Source organism: Schistocerca gregaria, chromosome 3, assembly GCF_023897955.1.
Source record: "Schistocerca gregaria isolate iqSchGreg1 chromosome 3, iqSchGreg1.2, whole genome shotgun sequence".
NCBI lineage: Eukaryota > Metazoa > Arthropoda > Insecta > Orthoptera > Acrididae > Schistocerca > Schistocerca gregaria.
This window is the reverse complement of record NC_064922.1, coordinates 847365711-847391433: the sequence shown is the minus strand read 5'-3', so window position 1 is coordinate 847391433 and position 25723 is coordinate 847365711. Positions and strand designations below refer to the sequence as shown.

The 25723-nt window shown below is 44.5% G+C and overlaps 1 protein-coding gene across 1 annotated transcript in view; it reads left to right on the top strand.

Annotated features, from left to right (window-relative positions):
- LOC126354754 (corticotropin-releasing factor receptor 2-like) overlaps nt 1-25723 on the top strand; it is a 310840-nt gene that overhangs the window by 214353 nt on the left and 70764 nt on the right. The window contains exon 6 of the mRNA XM_050004635.1: nt 656-770. Coding sequence (XP_049860592.1) covers nt 656-770 — 115 coding nt within the window. The remainder of the gene's footprint in view (nt 1-655; nt 771-25723) is intronic.

Below are 25723 nucleotides of genomic sequence, written 5' to 3'. Positions count from 1 at the left end.
TCCGCTCGATACAATTTGAACCCAGGCAACATCTTTCTAGTCATCGACAGTCCAATGTCGGTGTTGACGTGCCCAGGCTAGGCGTAAAACTTTGTGTCGTGCTGTCATCCAGGGTACACGAGTGGGCTTTCGGCTCTACAAGCTCACATTGATGACGCTTCGTTGAATGGTTCGCACGCTGACACTTGTTGATGGGCCAGCATTGAAATCTGCACCAATTGGTGGAAAGGTTGCACTTCCACTACTTTGAACGATTCTCTCCAGTCGTCGTTGGTCCCGTTCTTGCAATATCTTTTTCTGGCCGCAGCGATGTCAGAGATTTGATGCTTTACGGATTCCTGATATTCACGGTACACTCCTGAAATGGTCGTACGGAAAAATCCCCATTTTATTGCTGTCTCGTTGAATCTGTAGCTCATTGCTCCTTTTCCGACTGTACTGCCACGTTCAAACTCACCTAAATCGATAATAACGTGCCATTGTAGTAGCAGTAACCGGTCTAACAAACTCGCCAAACACTTGTTGGCCTTATATAGGCACTGCCGACAGCAGTGCCGTATTCTTCCTGTTTATATATCTCTGTATTTAAATGCACATGCCTATATCACTTTCTTTGGCGCTTCAGTGTATATGTTTGTTTATTTTTTGGTTTCAGGCAGTTGCAGAGCCACCGCGTTTCGCTGCACAAGCACTTTTTCAGCTCACTGCTGCTCTACTCGTTGTTCGAGATCGCCTTCACCCTGGCCGTCATGCTGCCGTCCCGTTACCAGGTAGCAACTTCGAGTTATAAACAAACACACACACACACACACACACACACACACACACACATATATATATATATATATATATATATATATATATATATATATATATATATATCCTCCTGGAAATGGAAATAAGAACACCATGAATTCATTGTCCCAGGAAGGGGAAACTTTATTGACACATTCCTGGGGTCAGATACATCACATGATCACACTGACAGAACCACAGGCACATAGACACAGGCAACTGAGCATGCACAATGTCGGCACTAGTACAGTGTATATCCACCTTTCGCAGCAATGCAGGCTGCTATTCTCCCATGGAGACGATCGTAGAGATGCTGGATGTAGACCTGTGGAACGACTTGTCATGCCATTTCCACCTGGCGCCTCAGTTGGATCAGCGTTCGTGCTGGATGTGCAGACCGCGTGAGACGACGCTTCATCCAGTCCCAAACATGCGCAATGGGGGACAGATCCGGAGATCTTGCTGGCCAGAGTAGTTGACTTACACCTTCTAGAGCACGTTGGGTGGCACGGGATACATGCGGACGTGCATTGTCCTGTTGGAACAGCAAGTTCCCTTGCCGGTCTAGGAATGGTAGAACGATGGGTTCGATGACGGTTTGGATGTACCGTGCACTATTCAGTGTCCCCTCGACGATCACCAGAGGTGTACGGTCAGTGCAGGAGATCGCTCCCCACACCATGATGCCGGGTGTTGGCCCTGTGTGCCTCGGTCGTATGTAGTCCTGATTGTGGCGCTCACCTGCACGGCGCCAAACACGCATACGACCATCATTGGCACCAAGGCAGAAGCGACTCTCATCGGTGAAGACGACACGTCTCCATTCGTCCCTCCATTCACGCCTGTCGCGACACCACTGGAGGCGGGCTGCACGATGTTGGGGCGTGAGCGGAAGACGCCAGAACGGTGTGCGAGACCGTAGCCCAGCTTCATGGAGACGGTTGCGAAGGGTCCTCGCCGATACCCCAGGAGCAATAGTGTCCCTAATTTGCTGGGAAGTGGCCGTGCGGTCCCCTACGGCACTGCGTAGGATCCTACGGTCTTGGCGTGCATCCGTGCGTCGCTGCGGTCCGGTCCCAGGTCGACGGGCACGTGCACCTTCCGCCGACCACTGGCGACAACATCGATGTACTGTGGAGACCTCACGCCCCACGTGTTGAGCAATTCGGCGGTACGTCCACCCGGCCTCCCGCGTGCCCACTATACGCCCTCGCTCAAAGTCCGTCAACTGCACATACGGTTCACGTCCACGCTGTCGCAGCATGCTACCAGTGTTAAAGACTGCGATGGAGCTCCGTATTCCACGGCAAACTGGCTGACACTGACGGCGGCGGTGCACAAATACTGCGCAGCTAGCGCCATTCGACGGCCAACACCGCGGTTCCTGGTGTGTCCGCTGTGCCGTGCGTGTGATCATTGCTTGTACAGCCCTCTCGCAGTGTCCGGAGCAAGTATAGTGGGTCTGACACACCGGTGTCAATTTGTTCTTTTTTCCATTTCCAGGAGTATATATATATATATACTGAATAGGGATCCACCTGCAAATAAATACAAGAGTAAAGCTAATCGCTAACTATATTTATAACATACGTGCATATTGTGAGAACTTTGTAATCTTCCATTAAGAAACATGGAGTGTGTGTACAGGTGAAAAATAACATTTGCCTGAATGTGTTTCCTAATCAACAACGAGACAGTAGCAAGAAGGACGTGAAGACTCTTAAAATATATTAATCTACCTGAATAGGAGGATGAAAACGCTACATCATTTCTGATGAAAAGCTTTTGAGAACTGTTTTGTGGAACAGTGTGTAACACTACGACAGGTGCAAAAAATTGCTGCGGTGCTACGTTGCTCTTCTCCACTTCTAACTGCCCACTTACACGTATTCCTTTACTAGCATTTTAGGAAGCAGGCTGTTGAGTATGCCTCCAATAACAATCACTGCCGCACACAGACTGCATGATTTATTATTCGAATTGTTGTTCCTTGCAAACCCGTTCAAACTACACTTCGCTTTAATAACATCCTGTATGCGACCATACACAATTAACTAATTCACACTGAGTCTTTTCATATAGTGAAAACGTGATACGAATTGACAGAGCAAGCATATTATCGATTACCTCCAAACACACACGTTCCAACGCGTCTGCACCTAGCAAGAGCGGCCGTCCACCTCCCACTGACGTTCATGGTGACCAAAAATCCGTAAACATTTGAAAATGCATTACTTCACGGAATAATGAAAGTAGAGCGGTAAAAATTGCCACTTATGATTGAAATGACACGGAGTATTATCGAGTGCAAAAATTGGCCAACAGATGGCGCTGGATAGCAACATGCACCATGAGAATCCTGTCTAAAATGAGTTGTAGTGAGAGAGGGACTCAGATTGCCAGCGATCTCGGCGTGTTGATTCCACCAAAAAAGATACTGTTCGTGAAGCTGTACAATTAGAATGGAGAATTCGCTATTGCAGTTTTAAGATATTTTCGCCATAAGAAGTGTATTCGAACAGGTAAAGGTCTTGACAGGAAAACTCACTACAGTACTAACATGCTGAACATTGCTGTTCACAATATTTACTCTCGAATATAGGTACTGTTGATGAATGATGACAGACATGTTGAGCATTTTTTTATGAAGAACATCGTGTTTGCTAAATTATTGTTTTTGTGTCATATGAAGTGCCACCTGTTCGTCATTTTGTCCACTTCTTTGTTTTAATAACACCCTATGTAATTCCAAAAAAGTGTGTCAAATTTTATCTCTCTTCCTTATTCTGTGAAATATAGAATTATCAGTTCTTAACGGATTTTGGGTCACCATGTAGTACGCCAAGCGCGCCGACGATACAACAACAACAATAATAATTTACCGTCCATTCACGGCGTGCAAAGGTTAATTATAACCGCCGGACCATCAGTAGCTGCATTATTTACATGAAAAACTCACAAAAATGCATCCACTTTTGAACACTACTAGCCATTAAAATTCCTACACCACGATGATGACGTGCTGCAGACGCAAAAATTTAACTGACAGGAACAAGATGTTGTGATATGCAAATGATTAGCTTTTCAGAGCATTCACATAAGGTTGGCGCCGGTGGCGACACCTACAACGTGCTGACATGACGGATGTTTCCAATCGATTTCTCATACATAAGCAGCAGTTGACCGGCGTTGTCTGCTGAATCGTTGCTGTGATGTCTCGTGTAAGAAGGAGATATGCGTACCATTACGTTTCCGACATTGATGGTTCTAAAATGGTTCAATTGGCTCTGAGCACTATGGGACTTAACATCTTAGGTCATCAATCCCCTAGAACTTAGAACTACTTAAACCTAACTAACCTAAGGACATCACACACATCCATGCCCGAGGTAGGATTCGAACCTGCGACCGCAGCAGTCACGCGGCTCCGGACGGAAGCGCCTAGAACCGCACGGCCACCGCGGCCGGCTCCGACTTTGATAAAGATCGGATTGTAGCCTACCACGATTGCGGTTTATCGTATCGCGACATTGGTGCTCGCGTTGGTCGAAATCCAATGACTGTTAGTAGAATATGGAATCGGTGGTTTCCGGAGGGTAATACGGATCGCCGTGCTGGATCCCGACGGCCTCGTAACACTAGCAGTCGAGATGACAGGCATCTTATCCGAATGGCTGTAACGGATCGTGCAGCCACGTCTAGGTCCCTGAGTCAACAGATGGGGACGTTTGCAAGACAACAACCATCTCCACGAACATTTCGACGACGTTTGCAGCAGCATGGACTATCAGCTCTGAGACCATGGCTGCGGTTACCCCTGACGCTGCATCACAGACAGGAGCGCCTGCAATGGTGTACTCAACGGCGAAACTGGGTGCACGAATGGCATAAAGTCATTTTTTTCGGACGAATCTAGGTTCTGTTTACAGCATCATAATAGTCACATCCGTGTTTGGCGACATCGCGGTGAACGCACATTGGAAGCGTGTATTCGTCATCGCTATACTGGCGTATCACCCGGCGTGATGGTATGGGGTGCCATTGGTTACACGTCTCAGTCACCTGTTGTTCACATTGACGGCACTTTGAACAATGGACGTTACATTTCAGATATATTACGATCCGTGGCTGTACCCTTCATTCGACCCCTGCGAAACCCTACATTTCAGCAGGGTAATGCACGACTGCATATTGCAGGTCCTGTACGGGCCTTTCTGGATACAGAAAATGTTCGACTGCCCTGTACAGCACATTCTCCAGACCTCTCACCAATTGAAAACGTCTGGTCAATGGTGTCCGAGCAACTGGCTCGCGACAATACGCCAATCACTATTCTTGATGAACTGTGGTATCGTGATGAAGCTGCATGGGCAGCTGTACCTGTACACGCCATCCAATCTCTGTCTGAGTCAATGCCCAGTCGTATCAAGACCACTATTAGGGCCAGAGGTTGTTGTTCTGGACACTGATTTCTCAGGATCTATGCACCCAAATTGCGTGAAAATGTAATCACATGTCAGTTCTAGTATAATATGGTTATCCAATGAATAATCGTTTATCATCTGCATTTCTTCTTGGTGTAGCAAGTTTAATGGCCAGTAGTGTACATGAGAGGGATCCCAAATCCTCGAACTGGACTCTAGAACACGTCACATAAGTGTTTTGCATCCAGTCTCCTTTATACGTGTGCTACACTGTCCAATAACTCTCCCAGAAAGCAGCAAGTGGCCATTCACCTTCTCTGCAACTGACTTTGTGATCTCTGTCACATATCGTTCCTCAGTGTTACTCCTGTACGTGCAGTCCAAGTCAGTCAGTCGAGGAGCAGAGCTACTGGTACTGTGTTCGAAAGTTGGAAGAATGTTGCTCGTCCTCATCGGTACTTACGTTTACCGTCTTTAAGGCAGGTTGCTGTTATTGCACCAAGCAGAAATTTTGTCGAAGTCAACTTGAATTCCCCCCACAAGACGATACTTTTTTCTACGCAACGGCATCATCAGGAAATGTTATTTTGTTGCTGTTCACCTTTTCGTTAGATCATTTCTGTAGATGAACACAAGAAATAATCGTACCACGTTTTCCTCGGGCACACCTGATCTTACCTCTGTATCTGGTGAACACCCATCATCCTCGTATACTGGAACACATTCCGGATATGTCGGAATATGAAACTGTCTATTGACCTGCATCCACGGTTCACAGAATATTGTGTGTGAAAGGGACATATTGTTTTCTACGAATTTCCCGTCCTGATTTATGAACAAACGCTTTTATCTCTTTAGGCAACTGAATATATCATAGCCTAGACTATGCAGCAGACTGATATTAGAGAAATGGTCCATAATGTTTAGCGTATATAGTCTATCTGCACTTTATCTCAGTTGCTTGGGAATGTTCCCTGTGCAGGGGATTCACGATGAATAGAAGGTAAGAAAGCGACAAATGCTGCAGCGACTCTCTATAAAACCAAAGTGTAATTCAGTCGGCGCCTTTATTCTCACTCGTTTTCAACCGTTTTAGTTCATTCCCAAGACATGGAGTGCTTATTTGTAAACCATCTGTTTGACAGTCTGTTCTTATCTCTATGTTTTTGTGTGTTAATTACTCGTTAAACGCTATGTTTAGCGTCTCTGGCTTCCTTTTACCGTCTTCTATTCTCGGACTAGACTGGTCGACAAGATACGGCGGAGGGGGTTGGCCTCTGACTATCCTTTAAACAATCGGCCCACCTACCTGGGTAGGTTTCAGGTTGTCTCCCCCTTCACTCTGCGATCGTAGACGCTGGTTTAGGCGACAAAATCATATCACGAAAATTCGACTAAACGCCTATCACGCTAAAGTCCACATATCTCCAGTCCATGGGTAGTGGCTGAAAGTTAAACTATCAAGCGTTCGGTATTCTTGTATGAGTCGTTTGAAAAACATGTGAAAAATTTTTCTTTCAGTTGGTTTATTGTCCTTAAAACAAAGAAAGTGTCTATCAAGTCCGTATTTAACATCCCGATATCAATTATGCAATGTTACTGAAAGTGTCTATCAAGTCCGTATTTAACATACCGATATCAATTATGCAATGTTGCTGGCTGTCTCTGTAACAAGTCCACATCCGAAAGCAGACAGAAGATATTTAGTCAGACCCTATATTTTAAACGTCCTAAACAGTCACTGACCAACGACAGCTTGCGAATTAACACATTCAGTCGTTCAGTAGGCTTCCTGTAAAGGAGTGTTCGCCATAATGTCTCGTTATCTGCACGAAACCCGCCACGTAGAATTTATGGACGAAGTGAAATGTTCACAAGCGAATATTCCATTAAGTAAACCATTCACAAGGCTCCAAATTTCACAAAATACTCAAACGTGAAGTCGCTCTTCGTCAACGACACGAGAACAGATAACACATGCGAATTTCTTTATTTTGGTACAAATTCGATCAGCGTGGTTTAACATAGGTTCAAAATGTTCTGAGGTCATCAGTCCCCTAGAGCTTAGAACTACTTAAACCTAACTAACACACACATCCATGCCCGAGGCAGGATTCGAACCTGCGTCCGTAGCAGCAGCGTAGTTCCGGACAGAAGCTCCTAGAACCGCTCGGCCACCCTGGCTGGCTTAACATAGGTGTTTACAGGAAGACGGCTCCCGAGCTACTACCTCGACTCATAGAACTGAGACACAAGCCCTATTCAAACGTGCGGGAAACTCTGAGTTCCTATTGGCTAGTTTGTTAAGCAGCCAATCAGATCATCTCGAGTACTTCTATATTCGCGGTACTTCTAATGTGCAGAACAATACGAGACTGGAATGGAAGGGAGAACCGATAGAGGTATTCAAGGAACCCTCCGCCACACACCATCAGGTGGCTTGCGGAGTATAGATGTTGATGTAGATGATGAATGTCAGCCAATCAGATTACCACAAGTAATTTACACCAGAAATTTGGTAATTCCGAAACTAAATCAAATTTAACGAAATAAAAATACTATTCCTTTCCAAATATTAAATTACTAATAAATGTAATACAGTGCGCCCCTTCTGGCTGCCTTTTACGAAATCAGACTCATGCGGAAACACGTCAGAAATTTCCTATTTCGCAACAAATTTCTCACGCACACATTAACATAGTTTTAATAAAATATCACATTCTCACTTTAAGTATGTTCTCCATTCACTCTGTCTCTCCAAAACACACACACAACCAAAAGACGGTGAAATAATAATTTTCATAAGTACTTTTTATTAAGTCATAAATCTGTGGTAATGAAACTAAAGAAAATGTGAGACAATTAGATAATATAAACCTAGTCTCTTCGATATAGTCTGAATTGATACTATAGACGAATGCATTACAGTATCTAACTGAATTTACAATGCCAGCTCGGTTATAATTTATTGATTTGAAATTTTAACTGTATGGTAGCGTTAACCATAGGATTTGTTATACAGAGTATGAAAAAGCTCGATTAATACTGAACAACATTTCTTCAGATTCATAGTGAGTGTGTGTAACGTATTGCACGCAGCGGTAGGCAAGCATGCGGCTCGCTTGGCCCGGCAGCCAGCATGAACTGTGCCAGCGTGAGAACCAAATATTGCTCTTCTCCCGGCTCCAAGAAAAGCTACGCTTTCATTGCAGGACGAAAACTACGTTACAAAGTGTCTAAGTAACTTTGCGACTTTCTTTAAGACTGATCCATACTTTTGTGTTGGCAGAAGAGCCAACACCTTGTTATTAGTGGAGATCGAAATGCACGCGTTTTAGCTCACCCAGGATGGCGTGAGGAGGGAAGGACTATACTGACATGAGGTGTGGAACATGACAAGGAATTAGAATTCAGAAAGCGGTCGTAATTAGTTTGATACTTAACTTTAATCCATTAATGATGACCTTCGCTCTTGACGGTACATGATTCACAATATTATCTGTTCACAATGCATTCTAATTACTGAATATGGCGGCTTGCTATGTCGTAGCAAATGACGTAGCTGAAGGCTATGCTAAACTGTCGTCTCTGAAAATGAGAGCGTATGGAGACAGTGAACCATCGCTAGCAAAGTCGGCTGTCCAACTGGGGCGAGTGCTGGGGAGTCTCTCTATACTAGACGTGCCGTGTGGCGCCGCTCGGTCTGCAATCACTGATAGTTACAACACGCGGGTCCGACGTATACTAACAGACCGCGGCCAATTTAAAGGCTACCACCTAGCAAGTGTGGTGTCTGGCGGTGACACCACAAATACTATCACCAATTACCGTTAGTCTGATCTGCAGAGGGACGTACTCAACCGTGGGAATTGCGAGAACCCCGAGCTTTGCGAACTCTAGACTGCTTCTGAAGAACCGACCTCGCTTGTTAATTACCACTGCTTAGTTGACGGTTATCGGTTCTCGATTTCAGCTTATCATTTCTCGATTCTAATTTGTCACTTCTCGGTTCTTGCCTCTCGTTTCTCAGGTCTCTCTTCTCAGTTCTCCGTAAACCAGAGGAGACCAAAGTTTTCAGTTTTCGGACTTGTAAGCGTTTCTGTTTCGAGCATGTTTCCCTTTACTGCAACAAATTCGGGATTGCCACTGATTTATTGGCTCGTGAAACAAATTAGAGGACTGCACCAAAAGGTATATTTTGCATTGAAAGATATATGAAAAATGTGATATATTATAGTTGTAATAACAAATACATAAACTTCTGCTACAAACTGTTCCATCAACTATCAAAAAATAATATGAGAATACAAAAGAACAAAAACTTTGAAAAAGCTTTTGATGAGAATTATGAAGTTGTCTAAAGAGTAACGGTACGTGTGGGCCCCGAAAATGTAGCCAATTGCCGCAGGGAGCTTCATGGTGATTGAGCTGCTGCCTGGGCAGCAGAACATCCGTGAATCCGGGGTAGCATCGGTGACTCTCGCGACAGAGGTCACAGGTCAGAGTCCTGTGCTGCTACGGATTTTAATGTGTGCCATTGCCGTGCGGAGTACGTCTTCTCTATGGATCAGAGTAATAGTGTCAGCCTAGTTCGGATTTCAGTTCTGTGTGTTACTCAAATTGCTCATACGTGGAAAGAAATTATGACTGAAATAATGCATAATATGTGATATTCCCCCCCACCCCACCCCGCCAGCGATACAGATAGCCGTACCGTAGGTGCAACCACAATGGAGGGGTATCTGTTGAGAGGCCAGACAAACATGTGGCTCCTGAAGAGGAGCAGCAGCCTTTTCAGTAGTTGCAGGGGCAACAGTCTGGATGATTGACTGATCTGGCCTTGTTACAATAACCAAAACGGCCTACTGTGCTGGTACTGCGAATGGCTGAAAGCAAGGGGAAACTATGGCCGTAAATTTTCCCGAGGGCATGCAGCTTTACTGTATAATTAAATGGTGATGGCGTCCTCTTGGGTAAAATATTCCGGAGGTAAAATAGTCCCCCATTCGGATCTCCGGGCGGGGACTACTCAAGAGGATGTCGTTATCAGGAAGAAAAAAACTGGCGTTCTACGGATCGGAGCATGAAATGTCAGATCCCTTAATCGGGCACTGGTTAGAAAATTTAAAAAGGGAAATTTATAGGTTAAAGTTAGATATAATGGGAATTAGTGAAGTTCGGTGGCAGGACGAACAAGACTTCTGGTCAGGTGACTATAGGGTTATAAACACAAAATCAAATAGGGGTAATGCAGGAGTAGGTTTAATAATGAATAGGAAAATAGGAACGCGGGTAAGCTACTACAAACAGTATAGTGAACGCATTATTGTAACCAAGATAGACACGAAGCCCACACCTACTACAGTAGTACAAGTTTATATGCCAACTAGCTCTGCAGATGACGAAGAAATTGAGGAAATGTATGATGAAAAAAAGGAAATTATTCACATAGTGAAGGGAGATGAAAATTTAATAGTCATGGGTGACTGGAATTCGAGTGTAGGAAAAGGGAGAGAAGGAAACGTAGTAGGTGGATATGGATTGGGGCAATGAAATGAAAGAGGAAGCCGCCTGGTAGAATTTTGCACAGAGCACAACTTAATCATAGCTAACACTTGGTTTAAGAATCATGAAAGAAGGTTGTATACATGGAAGAACCCTGGAGATACTAAAAGGTATCAGATAGATTATATAATGGTAAGACAGAGATTTAGGAACCAGGTTTTAAATTGTAAGACATTTCCAGGGGCAGATGTGGACTCTGACCACAATCTATTGGTTATGAACTGAAGAAGCTGCAAAAAGGAGGGAATTAAAGGAGATGGGACCTGGATAAACTGAAAGACCCAGAGGTTGTACAGAGTTTCAAGGAGAGCTAAGGGAACAATTGACAGGAGTGGGGGAAAGAAATACAGTAGAAGAAGAATGGGTACCTTGGAGGGATGAAGTAGTGAAGGCAGCAGAGGATGAAGTAGGTAGAAAGACGAGGGCTAGTAGAAATCCTTGGGTAACAGAAGAAATATTGAATTTAAGTGATGACAGGAGAAAATATAAAAATGCAATAAAAGAATCAGGGAAAAAGGAATACAAACGTCTCAAAAATGAGGTCGACAGGAAGTGCAAAACGGCTAAGCAGGGATGGCCAGAGGACAAATGTAAGGATGTAGAGGCTTATTTCACTAGGGGTAAGATAGATACTGCCTACAGGAAAATTAAAGAGACCTTTGGAGATAAGAGAACCACTTGTATGAACACCAAGAGCTCAGATGGAAACCCAGATCTAAGCAAGGAAGGGAAAGCAGAAAGGTGGAAGGAGTATATAGAGGGTCTATACAAGGGCGATGTACTTGACGACAATATTATGGAAATGGAAGAGGATGTAGATGAAGATGAAATGGGAGATACGATACTGCGAGAAGAGTTTGACAGAGCACTGAAAGACCTGAGTCGAAACAAGGCCCCCGGAGTAGACAACATTCCATTGGAACTAATGACGGCCTTGGGAGAGCCAGGCCTGACAAAACTCTACCACCTGGTGAGCAAGATGTATAAAACAGGCGAAATATCCTCAGGCTTCAAGAAGAATATAATAATTCCAAGCCCAAAGAAAGCAAGTGTTGACAGATGTGAAAATTACCGAACAATCAGTTTAATAAGCCACAGCTGCAAAATACTAACACGAATTCTTTACAGACGAATGGAAAAACTAGTAGAAGCCGACTTCGGGGAAGACCAGTTTGGATTTCATATAAATACTGGAACACGTGAGGCAATACTGACCTTACGACTTATCTTAGAAGAAAGATTAAGGAAAGGCAAACCTACGTTTCTAGCACTTGTAGACTTAGAGAAAGCTTTTGACAATGTTGACTGGAATACTCTCTTTCAAATTCTAAAGGTGGCAGGGGTAAAATACAGGGAGCGAAAGGCAATTTACAATTTGTACAGAAACCAGATGGCAGTTGTAAGAGTCGAGGGGTATGAAAGGGAAGCAGTGGTTGGGAAGGGAGTGAGACATGGTTGTAGCCTCTCCCCGATGTTATTCAATCTGTATATTGAGCAAGCAGTGAAGGAAACAAAAGAAAAATTCGCAGTAGGTATTAAAATCCATGGAGAAGAAATAAAAACTTTGAGGTTCGCCGATGACATTGTAATTATTTCAGAGACAGCAAAGGACTTGGAAGAGCAGTTGAATGGAATGGACAGTGTCTTGAGAGGAGTATGTAAGATGAACATCAACAAAAGCAAAACGCCGATAATGGAATGTAGTCGATTAAGTCGGGTGATGCTGAGGGAATTAGATTAGGAAATGAGACACTTAAAGTAGTAAAGGAGTTTTGCTATTTAGGGAGCAAAATAACTGATGATGGTCGAAGTAGAGAGGATATAAAATGTAGACTGGCAATGGCAAGGAAAACGTTTTTGAAGAAGAGAAATTTGTTAACATCGAGTATAGGTTTAAGTGTCAGGAAGTCGTTTCTGAAAGTATTTGTATGGAGTGTAGCCATGTATGGAAGTGAAACATGGACGATAAATAGTTTGGACAAGAAGAGAATATAAGTTTTCGAAATGTGGTGCTACAGAAGAATGCTGAAGATTAGATGGGTAGATCACATAACTAATGAGGAAGTATTGAATACGATTGGGGAGAAGAGAGGTTTGTGGCACAACTTGATCAGAAGAAGGGATCGGTTGGTAGGACAAGTTCTGAGGCATCAAGGGATCACCAATTTAGTATTGGAGGGCAGCGTGGAGGGTAAAAACCGTAGGAGGAGACCAAGAGATGAATACACTAAGCAGATTCAGAAGGATGTAGGTTGCAGTAGGTACTGGGGGATGAAGAACCTTGCACAGGATAGAGTAGCATGGAGAGCTGCATCCAACCAGTCTCAGGACTGAAGACCACAACAACAACAACATGTGATATTTAGTATCGGACTGTTGTGCAGATTCAGATGAAACTATGCGTACGTGTTTCGGTAGGCTCTGGAAGTCCTGGAGCAATATTCACCAAATTTATTGCACATCCTGTTTACTACATGGACCAAAATACTGTGAGAATTGTACTGTACTGCCACACATGTAGGTAGTGATTACAGCGAGAAGATGTGTATCGAAAACAACTAATTTTCCCGTAAAGCCGGCCTGATTATCTGAGCGGTTCTAGGCGCTACAGTCTGGATCCACGCGACCACTACGGTCGCTGGTTCGAATCCTGCCTCGGGCATGGATGTGTGTGTTGTCCTTAGGTTAGTTAGGTTTAAGTGGTTCTACATTCTAGGGGACTGATGACCTCAGAAGTTAAGTCCCATAGTGCTCAGAGCCATTTGAAACATTTTTTCCCGTAAAATCGGCAGTCTTCGTGGAAGCCAGGCCATTTGATAGCACATAACACGCCTGATGTCATTAATGTCAAAGTTTAGTCGAACTGAAGCAGTGAGATCTTTTAGTAAATTTTTAGCAAGGATACAACTCCTTAAAGTGTTCTTTAAGAAACTGTAATATAAAAGCATTTTAACACCCCGTTATGCTTTGAGAAATCATTCATCTTCCTCCACACACACCCCCATCAGCCCAAAAAGATTCGAGATTCGATTAATAAAAACAAAAAAAAAAATTATGTGAAGAGAGTATCTGTTCTTTCCGACAGATATCATCGGTGACCGTGCAGCGCTCTAGAATGAAATGATTATTAAATCAAGACCCTACGCTGTCGACAGGCGTTGATATACATCAACGGGGACAGTCGAAAGGGTGTGGGACTCGAACCCAGGATCTCCTGCTTACGTCGCAGGCGCTCTATCCATCCTTTTTTTTTTCTTACACTTTGTTCGGTAATGTTCGTTGCGTTTGGTCCGGGCGGATGTCGCAAGACATCAGTTCAAGTTGATCGTGATTCCTTTACTCAGTTTTTTTATTACAGAGGGCGAGCAGTCCTCTGACCAAACACTTCTTTTTTTTCGTGATGATTCTTTGCTTTTGCTCGGCGCGGATGGCCAATGACACCCGTTCAGGTTCCTCAATAACGCATTAACTCATTTTTTTTTGTCACCGCCGGCAGCTAACCCTCTGGCCGAACACGCTGAGTTACCGTGCCGGCGTCCATCTGAGACACCGAGGGCACAGAGGATAATACGACTGCACGGATTTATCCCTCGCACGCTCCCTGTGAGACCCACATTCCCGACTTAATGTCCACACACTACATTCATTGTGTCGCTGCCCACTACACTCATTACTCGCGGCATACAATCTTACTGAGTCCCTAAGACTTAGGCAATACGTATGCATCCACACAGAAAAAGGTCAATGGTCGGTTAGCCTTAACTATATGAATATGGCATCTGTTCTGTGCGCCGTCGATAAATCCCTGCAGTCGCTCTATCCTCTGTGCCTCGGTGGCTCAGATGAGTAGAGCCTCTGCCATGTAAGCAGGAGATCCCGGTTTCGAGTCCCAGTCAGGGCACACATTTTCAACTGTTCCCGTTGATGTACATCAACGCCTGTCGACAGCGTAGGGTCTCGACTAAATTATAAAAAAAATGATCCGTGCAACCAATATCTGCGCAAATACAACATCAGGTTTATCTGTGTTTGCGACATTCAGTTGTCATTCGAAGATGACCTGAGAAACCGAAAGCCTGTTCGCGACCCAATAAATCAAACATTGCACATTATTAGGGAGGGTTTTCCTTTTTAAAATTAAACAGGAAAACTTAATATGGCGATTTTAATGTTTCGGGCGTTCTGCATAGTCTCCGCACTCGAATAAAACGCATGGAAGGTTCAGACAACCATATGAAACTGTCAGATAAGTTCTATCTTCGGCATGTCGTTTTACTCGTGCGTCACGTTTGCTTGTATGTCGCTTACGTCATCAAATCGGTTTATGTGAATTTCTGCACTTCCTTGTTTTTTCGCAGATACGCTCTGTTCCTTATTTATATAAATGATATGCCCTCTAGTATTATGAGTAACTCTAAAATATTTCTGTTTGCTGATGACTCTAGCTTGGTAGTAAAGGATGTTGTGTGCAACATTGACTCGGTTTCAAGTAAAGCAGTACATGACCTCAGTTCATGGTTTGTAGAAAATAAACTAACGTTAAATCACAGCAAGACTCAGTTTTTACAGTTCCTAACACACAATTCAACAAAACCTGACGTTTTAATCTCACAGAACGGGCATGTGATTAGTGAAACTGAACAGTTCAAATTCCTAGGTGTCCAGATAGATAGTAAGCTGTCGTGGGAAGCCCACGTTCAGGATCTTGTTCAAAGACTTAATACTGACATTTTCACTATTCGAACTGTATCGAAAGTGAGTGATAGTTCGACACGTAAATTAGTCTACTTTGCTTATTTTCACTCACTTATGTCGTATGGTGTTATGTTTTGGGGTAACTCTTCCCACTCTAGAAGGATATTTTTGGCTCAGAAACGGGCGGTTCGGGCAATAAGTGGTGTGAGTTCACGAACCTCACGAGTCTGGGTATTTTGACATTGGCCTCGCAATACGTATGTTCCTTATTGTCGTTTCTTGTTACCAATATTAGTTTATTTCCAACAATAAGCAGCTTTCACTCGGTTAATACTCGGTAGAAATCAAATCTCCATTTGGATCGGACTTCCTTAACTCTTGAGCAAGAAGGTGTGCAGTATACTGCTGCATCCATTTTCAATAAGCTGCCACTCGCATTCAGCTTTCTAATTGAAACTGAAGAGTTTCCTCATGGGTCACTCCTTCTGTTCTGTCGAGGAGTTCCTTGAAAAATTAAGATGATTCTCGTTGTATTGCTGATAGCGTTTGCTTAAACTTATGGACTGTTTTTCTTTCAGGTTCATGAACATTTATTTTTATCTCTTATTACTTTTTATGTTGTAAGTTCATGTACTGACGCGTTCCATGACCTTGGAGATTTGCTCCTCAATTTGGTCCTATGGAACTTGACATTTAAATAAATAAAAAATAAATAAGTTAACACCAAGCCTTGTGATCAGTGATCATATTTTCCAGAAAAGAATTGTCTGTCTTTATAGTTTTAATCAAGTCGCGACAGGCGGGTGGGGCAAACTTTTTACACACTTTTATCTTCTTCAAAACTTTCTGGAGAATGTCTTGAACGCTTGATTAAGAGATGATGTTCCATTGCTATTTGTGACACAAGTCCGTTGATACATTACTTCAGTACATCCACTATGCCTGTTCACAAGTGAGTGGTCGAATCCACATACGTTGTTGCAATTGTTAGTTCAAGCTGCCAGGAAATTTTTGTTGAGAGAAGGCCTTCGCCAGCAGCTTTTTTTTAAAAAAAATTGCGAAACACATCGAAAACGATAAAGATTGACTGTAGTGGAACTGACACAGACAAATTACAGTTTATCTTTCGGTGAACACTAGTTGTAATCTAGTAGGATTTCACCTTAGTTTATAGTACTACAATGGCTAGTTTACTTGTAGAAGTTACAGGGTGGCGCAAAATAGCTGTCAGAAATTTTGACTTCTACGGCATAATAGGAGATGATAGATTCTTGTCATCAAATTTGGGATGTAGCAGACAAGATGAAATTTAGCACAGAAGTTTTTCGAAGTGCATTCCTTCTACAGGAATGAGTGTGTAGAACCTTGAACTGAATTCTGCGATGACTTTCTTGAGAACATAATTTTAGACCGCATGAATCTCTTTGGAAATTACCGTACCAACATCCTAGAGTGTTGCAAATGCATCTTCTAAGACTCCATCATTTAGATAACCACGTGAGAAATAACCACACGCGTTGAGATCGGGACTACAAGGGAGTGATTCCACAATTTCTGCAGTGAATGCTGAGGTGCTCAGGGCAACGATATTAACTTCTGAACATCTCCTGAAGCAAATCAAAGACATCTGCAATACGTGCAGTATGGTGTGGACGTTTTCCGTCCAGTATGAACCAGTAATTTTAGAGCATTGGGCTACGTATTGCAGCTGGTACAATTTCATCTACCAGTACCTGTCTGCTTTTGCTTACCGTGACAGGTCTCTCAATAAAATTGGGCCCAATAATGCATTTTTCACTGATTGCGCACATTTTCTGATGATGTGGAGCAGCAGCCTGACCGAGTGGATTCTCAGTATCCCAGTGAAGCCAATTGTGTTTATTGACGAAACCACTGAGATGGATGTGTGCCTCATCAATAACCCAGATCTGGTCCCTATCGACTGTTCCTTTCTCAAAGGTCTTAGTCACCTCATTTCCAAAAGAATATCGCCCCTCCACATTCCTGTCCTTCAAAGGTTGGCAATGTTGAATTTGTTGAGGTGAAATGTTAAGGTTTTCTTTTTTTTTTAATTATTCCCTGAAGAGACCATCGTGACATTCTGAGTTGTTGTGATAAACGTCTTGTTGATGTAGTGAGCCACTCAATGAATTTCGTTCGGACGTGTTCTACATTTTCCAGGGTTACAACTGTGGCAGGCAGTCTAAGCCGCTGCAGTCATGGACTGTGCGGCAGGTCCCGGCGGAGGTTCGAGTCCTCCCTCGGGCATGGGTGTGTGTGTTTGTCCTTAGGATAATTTAGTCTTTTAGGTTAAGTAGTGCGTAAGCTTAGGGACTGATGACCTTAGCAGTTAAGTCCCATAAGATTTCTCACACACACACTGTGGCAGGTCGTCCTGACTGGCCATTCCTGGAATCATTTAGGGATGCGGTCTTTTCAAAACATTTAATCAATCTGGCAAAAAAGGAAGGAAAACGTTTCACAAAATGAGGGGATGCCCACACAATTTTTGTCATCATAATTTGACATTAGGCCTGTACTGTAGTCTCACCGAGCAGTCGTCATTCCGAATGGTGCAGTTAATTGGATCAAATGTTCAAAAATGGTTCAAATGGCTCTGAGCACTATGGGACTCAACATCTGAGGTCATCAGTTCTCTAGAACTTAAAACTACTTAAACCTAACTAAGGACATCACACATATCCATGCCCGAGGCAGGATTCGAACCTGCGACCCTAGCAGTCACGCGGTTCCGGGTTAAAGTGCCTAGAACCGCACGGCCAACGCGGCCGGCGGACCAAATGTGTTTTTGAATGTGTGTGTCATCTAGTTATTTCATAAAACGCCGTTCCTATGTAAAATGTAAACTGAGACATCGTTGCAGGAGATATAGAATTTTCAGGGCTACAACAGAACAATATCACACATTTGCCGCACACTATTAAACCATAGCAAACAAATACTTTCTATCGGCTATTGGCGCCACCTTATACACATCCTTCTTTTAACTGCATAAAGGGACACTGCAAGTGGTTCACTGAAAAAAGGAGACTGGTTTCTGTACTTTTGAGGTTCCTGGATGTGTGCTCGATTCCTTTTGGTTCGCGAGAAGAGAGTTCTCATTTCTGCCTATCTCTAGCAGGCTGCGTGCGTGTATTAAAAAGAGGGCACGGTCGATCATCTGAAGTGGTGCCGGCCCTGTCAGGCACGGAGAATCTCTGCGCTGTGACGTCTCGAGATATCACGGTATGGCGCGCGCGCCTGCGCCTCCGGACAGGGAACGTAATGGGGTCTGTGGGGCGCGGGTCATGGAGGGCCCAGCTGCTGACGGACGGCAGCTGTCAGGGCCGATTAGATAGCGGCTGTCTGCTCTCCTCTCTGGCTCTCCCTCTGAGCCCCTGCAAAGCCCGCCACTGTCTGCTCGGCGCTCCTGCCCGCGATAGCGCCACCAGACTCACCCACTTCTGTCTCCCTGCTAATCGAAGGCCAGCCTCCCACGTCCTCGTTCCTGTTTCATTACCAGCGACAGTTTACCACGATTACCAGCCCCAATTCTGATCCAAAACACGGATGCCACGTCCATAGTAGTGGCTTCTTTACTCCTGTATTTCGTTCCTTTATATCTACCAATTTCTCAGTTTAAAACTACCAATATGTTTTCTTTAGCCGATTATAATTTTAATGGGATAGCTTCCCTCCATTACCGAAATCTCTTACTCATGCCTGTGAGGCGGCACTCAACTCAGAGACAAGCATCTTCGAGCCCTCGTGGAGGATGATATTTTCGCTAGCGGTATATGGCCAGCAATTGGAAAAGTGCTGGAAGAAACCTTCTGGCCACCAGACTCTGCCCAAATGTCCTGCCTATCCGCTGTGTCTCATGGACTAGAGCCATATGACACTGTGGATGGTGATATGTCCATTGGATGGTTGAAGGTTATAGAAAACAAACTGCGGTCGCTCAAGTTGTGACCGCACAGGCAACACGGATTTCTTGTCAGCCTCACTGCTGGAACGAGGTTCTGCTTACCAGGTTACATATTGGATATACCCCTTTAACACATGGCTTCCTCTTCTGTTGAGAGGATCAACCGTTCTGTGAGCTTAGCGGTGTGTCACTTTCAGTTCAGTATATTTTGGCAATGTGCGTTTATATACTGCTGTCAGGGCAGCCCTAAGTCTCCATGGAGATCTGCCCATCATTCTCATCGATACTGAATACAGTATTACGATAGTGGTGAAATTATGTGAACTGTCAGGCCTCATCCCTATGTTGTTGCGAAAGGAAGACAGACTTTAATGCATTATAAACTGCTGCACATGTAGGGACAGGCTTCGTCTCCAACCGTGAGACTGGCTTACTAACTTTTCGTTAGGGCGCTGATGACCAAGATGTTGAGCTCCCCTCACCTAAAAAATGGCTCAAATGGTTCTGAGCACTATGGGACTTAACTTCTGAGGTCATCAATCCCCTAGAACTTAGAACTACTTAAACCTAACTAACCTAAGGACATCACACACATCCATGCCCGAGGCAGGATTCGAACCTGCGACCGTCGCGGTCTCGCGGTTCCAGACTGCAGCGCCTAAAACCGCTTGGCCACTCTGGCCGGCCCCTCACCTAAAATCGACAGCATCGACATCAAGTCCCTCGGATGAAGACATTATGCTCGGCGGCCACTTTGGTACTATTACAGATGGGTTGCCTGTGTGCAGGTTCTGGGTTTCACTCTCTCCCTTCTCACATCATCATCATAGAGAATGATCATGACGATACACACAAACACACACACACACACACACACACACACACACACACACACACACACACACACACACACCCACACACACACACACCCACACACACACACACACACACACACACACACACACACAGAGAGAGAGAGAGAGAGAGAGAGAGAGAGAGAGAGAGAGAGAGACGCTCACACTCACACACACTCGCACATCTTAAAGTTACCTTAACATAACAGGTACGTTTAAGACAGGCCTCTCATATACTTTAAGGAAAACTGCCAGCAATGTTACGACTCTTTTGAACCTTACGGTATGTTGCGGAGGGTACTTACAGCACACCATTACTCCTCTTTTCTATAACGTTGCCGATTGGTGTGTGTGGAGAACAACTGTAGGGAATCCTCCGTACCAGCTGGAATTTATCAGATTTTTTCCTGTTGTCGTCTTGACGCAGGATTTATGACAGTGGACGTAATATATTGCCCAACCCTTCTTGAAAGGCATGCTCATTGGTCCATGATGCACAGCGCCTCTCTTGTGGCGTCTGCCATTTTTCAGTTTGATTAGGCTCTTGCGCTTACTGAGTGGACACGCCACCAATAAGGCCGCTCTTTTCAGATGCGGATCAAAGGTTGGTTCCGGAGGGGCAGGGGGGGGGGGGGAGTCACAGTTTGTTACTACACCCTTTTTCCTACCCGCTCCTCTGATATAACTTGGCACTACCCTCAATTTTAACCAACCACAGGTTCCTAAGATTGTGAAAATAATAACTTTATATGGTTATATAGTAAAAGCGGCTGTAGCTTTCGAATTATTATCATTAAAAAAACGAAAGTGAACTACAAACGCATTTTTTCTGAAATAACTCGAAAACCATGCACTCCAGCGAAAACGTTACTGAGTGAAAAATTTAATTACACTAAATTTGCTAAAAAAATTTCCTGTTTATTTTTCCTGTAGGATTAATCGTTTGGCCGTTGCGACCGAGAGAATATGAGAATCTTGCACATGGTACCTGAAGGCATTGCTTGTTGCAGTGGTTGGCACAACTGAGCACCCCGTACTATTTGTTGAAATCAGTGTTTAGCAAAATGCATTACTAAAATTTCCAATAAATTGCAACTGAGGTGGTGAAAAGCAAAGAGCTGTAAGTGACAAAATCACTATTGTGAGAAAATGAGCTTCAAAGTTAGTATGACATTTAAAACTATATGTTTATTTGTGAATTATTTGTAGTAAGCGTCATGTGGAGTCGTTGTTAGTGTATCTCTACATACAATAACGATCAATTAAATTCAGAATGTTGAGCTTAATAATGTTTTAACCAATAATCTAGTTAGCACTCACAACCCCATGCCTCTAAGGATGTCACTTATGTCCCTTTGACTCTCACGAATATCACCTTCGGAATGTCACGTAACAATGTAATATAATATTTTGTCGCATTTGCACGCACTATATTAATCCATACATATAAATTTTATTGATTATACCCACAATGGAGCGGATAAGGCAAACAAATAAACAATGTTACATACAGCAACACAAATTTCCAAGTGAGCTCTTATCTCACACACACATACGTATAATCGCATTTGTTATTACTGTGAGGAATGTCTATTGCGAGTCCAGCACGGCAACATCACTAGCAGATTGTGTGCTTGGTACTCCACTTGCTGGTGATCTCTTGTATGGCTTGGAAACAGATTTTTCTGTTTTGCACTTGAGATTTGTGTTGAACAGATGGTAAATGGGATGCACAAATGGAAGTAACTGCTCGTTATTCTGCTATTTCTCTGTTGTGGTAACACATTCACCTGTATATTCGCTGAACTTCGGCGTCGTAGATTTCAGCGTCTTAAGTTAATGGAATCAAAATTCACGTCATTATTTAAGGTAACCTTATAAAACATTTCATGCAGGAGTGGCCCGAAATCAAGAACTTGAGGTTAGTTTCTTCAGTGAGGTGTACTTTATGATAGACACCCATAACTTAATGTCGGTTTTGTTCCGGTTCCGACCTCTGCGTTGTGACTAAGGGCAATGATGGTCTTTGCAGACAGAGGAAATTGTTTCACATGCCTTAGAAAACCATCAATATTAGCGCTTTCAGTGCCTGTCTGTTCATTATCTCCATTCTTCTTAATATGTTCACTTTCTTCCATTTTTTGGTTCTAATGTTTACAACGCAAAAACAGCTTCTAATCTGGCTGACAAATTGCCTTTTGATATCTGTGTCGGGTTCTTCGGCCGACGTTCGACAATTTCTCTGACGTTTCATCAGCACGAGTTGCTGGCGTTACCAGTGCTTCACCCTCCTTCGCTGATAGTGGAGTCGAGCTCCCGGACGCAGATTGTGTATGCCTGGCTCACCAATGTCCGAGGTCTTTTCCGCGGTCATTTCCGGTGCGGTTCTCCTTTTGCTAAGTGCAACAGTCGTTTGCTGCAGCACTGGAATACAGGATCGGTTCACCTTGAGTCTTTGTTCTCTCTTGTTTACGCTGTTCCCATGTTTATGTATATTTATAGCTTCCACGAACAAACGGGTGTAATAGCTCTCCTTTACAGCCAAACTTCCGTGTCGGGGACTTTTAGAGTGTGTTCGGCCCCACAGAACGCGTGCTCTGCCAAGGCCAATTTCTCCACCTGCCCCAGCCTGCAATGTCGCTACTGTTCTGTGACCCTAATGTTGATTGATCGTCTAGACATTTCAACATAAACTTTTCGGCATAGGCACAGTATGTGGTATATTCTCGACATAGCAAGTGGGTACTCATTCTCCTTTTCCCGAGACACACTTGATATTCTTTGTAGGTTTATAAATAGTCTTAACGCTGTGTTTGCATAATATATACACCTGGAAATTGAAATAAGAACACCGCGAATTCATTGTCCCGGGAAGGGGAAACTTTACTGACACATTCCTGGGGTCAGATACATCACATGATCACACTGACGGAACCACAGGCACATAGACACAGGCAACAGAGCATGCACAATGTCGGCACTAGTACAGTGTATATCCACGTTTCGCAGCAATGCAGGCTGCTATTCTCCCATGGAGACGATCGTAAAGATGCTGGATGTAGTCCTGTGGAACGGCTTGCCATGCCATTTCCACCTGGCGACTCAGTTGGACCAGCGTTCGTGCTGGACGTGCAGACCGCGTGAGACGACGCTTCATCCAGTCCCAAACATGCTCACTGGGGGACAGATCCGGAGATCTTGCTGGCCAGGGGAGTTGACTTACACCTTCTAGAGCACGTTGGGTGGCACGGGATACATGCGGACGTGCATTGTCCTGTTGGAACAGTAAGTTCCCTTGCCGGTCTAGGAATGGTAGAACGATGGGTTCGATGACGGTTTGGATGTACCGTGCACTATTCAGTGCCCCCTCGACGATCACCAGAGGTGTACGGCCAGTGTAGGAGATCGCTCCCCACACCATGATGCCGGGTGTTGGCCCTGTGTGCCTCGGTCGTATGCAGTCCTGATAGTGACACTCACCTGCACGGCGCCAAACACGCATACGACCATCATTGGTACCAAGGCAGAAGCGACTCTCATCGCTGAAGACGACACGTCTCCATTCGTCCCTCCATTCACGCCTGTCGCGACACCACTGGAGGCGGGCTGCACGATGTTGGGGCGTGAGCGGAAGACGGCCTAACGGTGTGCGGGACCGTAGGCCAGCTTCATGGAGACGGTTGCAAATGGTCCTCGCCGATACCCCAGGAGCAACAGTGTCCCTAATTTGCTGGGAAGTGGCGGTGCGGTCCCCTACGGCACTGCGTAGGATCCTACGGTCTTGGCGTGCATCCGTGCGTCGCTGCGGTCCGGTCCCAGGTCGACGGGCACGTGCACCTTCCGCCGACCACTGGCGACAACATTGATGTACTGTGGAGACCTCACGCCCCACGTGTTGAGCAATTCGGCAGTACGTCCACCCGGCCTCCCGCATGCCCACTATACGCCCTCGCCCAAAGTCCGTCAACTGCAAATATGGTTCACGTCCACGCTGTCGCGGCATGCTACCAGTGTTAAAGACTGCGATGGAGCTCCGTATGCCACGGCAAACTGGCTGACACTGACGGCGGCGGTGCACAAATGCTGTGCAGCTAGCGCCATTCGACGGCCAACACCGCGGTTCCTGGTGTGTCCGCTGTGCCGTGCGTGTGATCATTGCTTGTACAGCCCTCTCGCAGTGTCCGGAGCAAGTATGGTGGGTCTGACACACCGGTGTCAATGTGTTCTTTTTTCCATTTCCAGGAGTGTACTTGCGATTCTGTCCGTCCGTATGGGAAAACGTGGCATAAAGTCCGTACCCCCCCCACCCCCATGAACCATGGACCTTGCCGTTGGTGGGGAGGCTTGCATGCCTCAGCGATACAGATGGCCGTACCGTAGGTGCAACCACAACGGAGGGGTATCTGTTGAGAGGCCAGACAAACGTGTGGTTCCTGAAGAGGGGCAGCAGCCTTTTCAGTAGTTGCAGGGGCAACAGTCTGGATGATTGACTGATCTGGCCTTGCAACATTAACCAAAACGGCCTTGCTGTGCTGGTACTGCGAACGGCTGAAAGCAAGGGGAAACTACAGCCGTAATTTTTCCCGAGGACATGCAGCTTTACTGTACGATTAAATGATGATGGCATCCTCTTGGGTAAAATATTCCGGAGGTAAAATAGTCCCCCATTCGGATCTCCGGGCGGGGACTATTCAGGAGGATGTCGTTATCAGGAGAAAGAAAACTGGCGTTCTACGGATTGGAGCGTGGAATGTCAGATCCCTTAATCGGGCAGGTAGGTTAGAAAATTTAAAAAGGGAAATGGATAGGTTAAAGTTAGATATAGTGGGAATTAGTGAAGTTCGGTGGCAGGAGGAACAAGACTTCTGGTCAGGTGACTACAGGGCTATAAACACAAAATCAAATAGGGGTAATGCAGGAGTAGGTTTAATAATGAATAGGAAAATAGGAATGCGGGTAAGCTACTACAAACAGCATAGTGAACGCATTATTGTGGCCAAGATAGATACGAAACCCACACCTACTACAGTAGTACAAGTTTATATGACAACTAGCTCTGCAGATGATGAAGAAATGTACGATGAAATAAAAGAAATTATTCAGATAGTGAAGGGAGACGAAAATTTAATAGTAATGGGTGACTGGAATTCGAGTGTAGGAAAAGGGAGAGAAGGAAACATAGTAGGTGAATATGGATTGGGGCTAAGAAATGAAAGAGGAAGCCGCCTGGTAGAATTTTGCACAGAGCACAACTTAATCATAGCTAACACTTGGTTTAAGAATCATGAAAGAAGGTTGTATACGTGGAAGAACCCTGGAGATACTAAAAGGTATCAGATAGATTATATAATGGTAAGACAGAGATTTAGGAGCCAGGTTTTAAGTTGTAAGACATTTCCAGGGGCAGATGTGGACTCTGACCACAATCTATTGGCTATGACCTGTAGATTAAAACTGAAGAA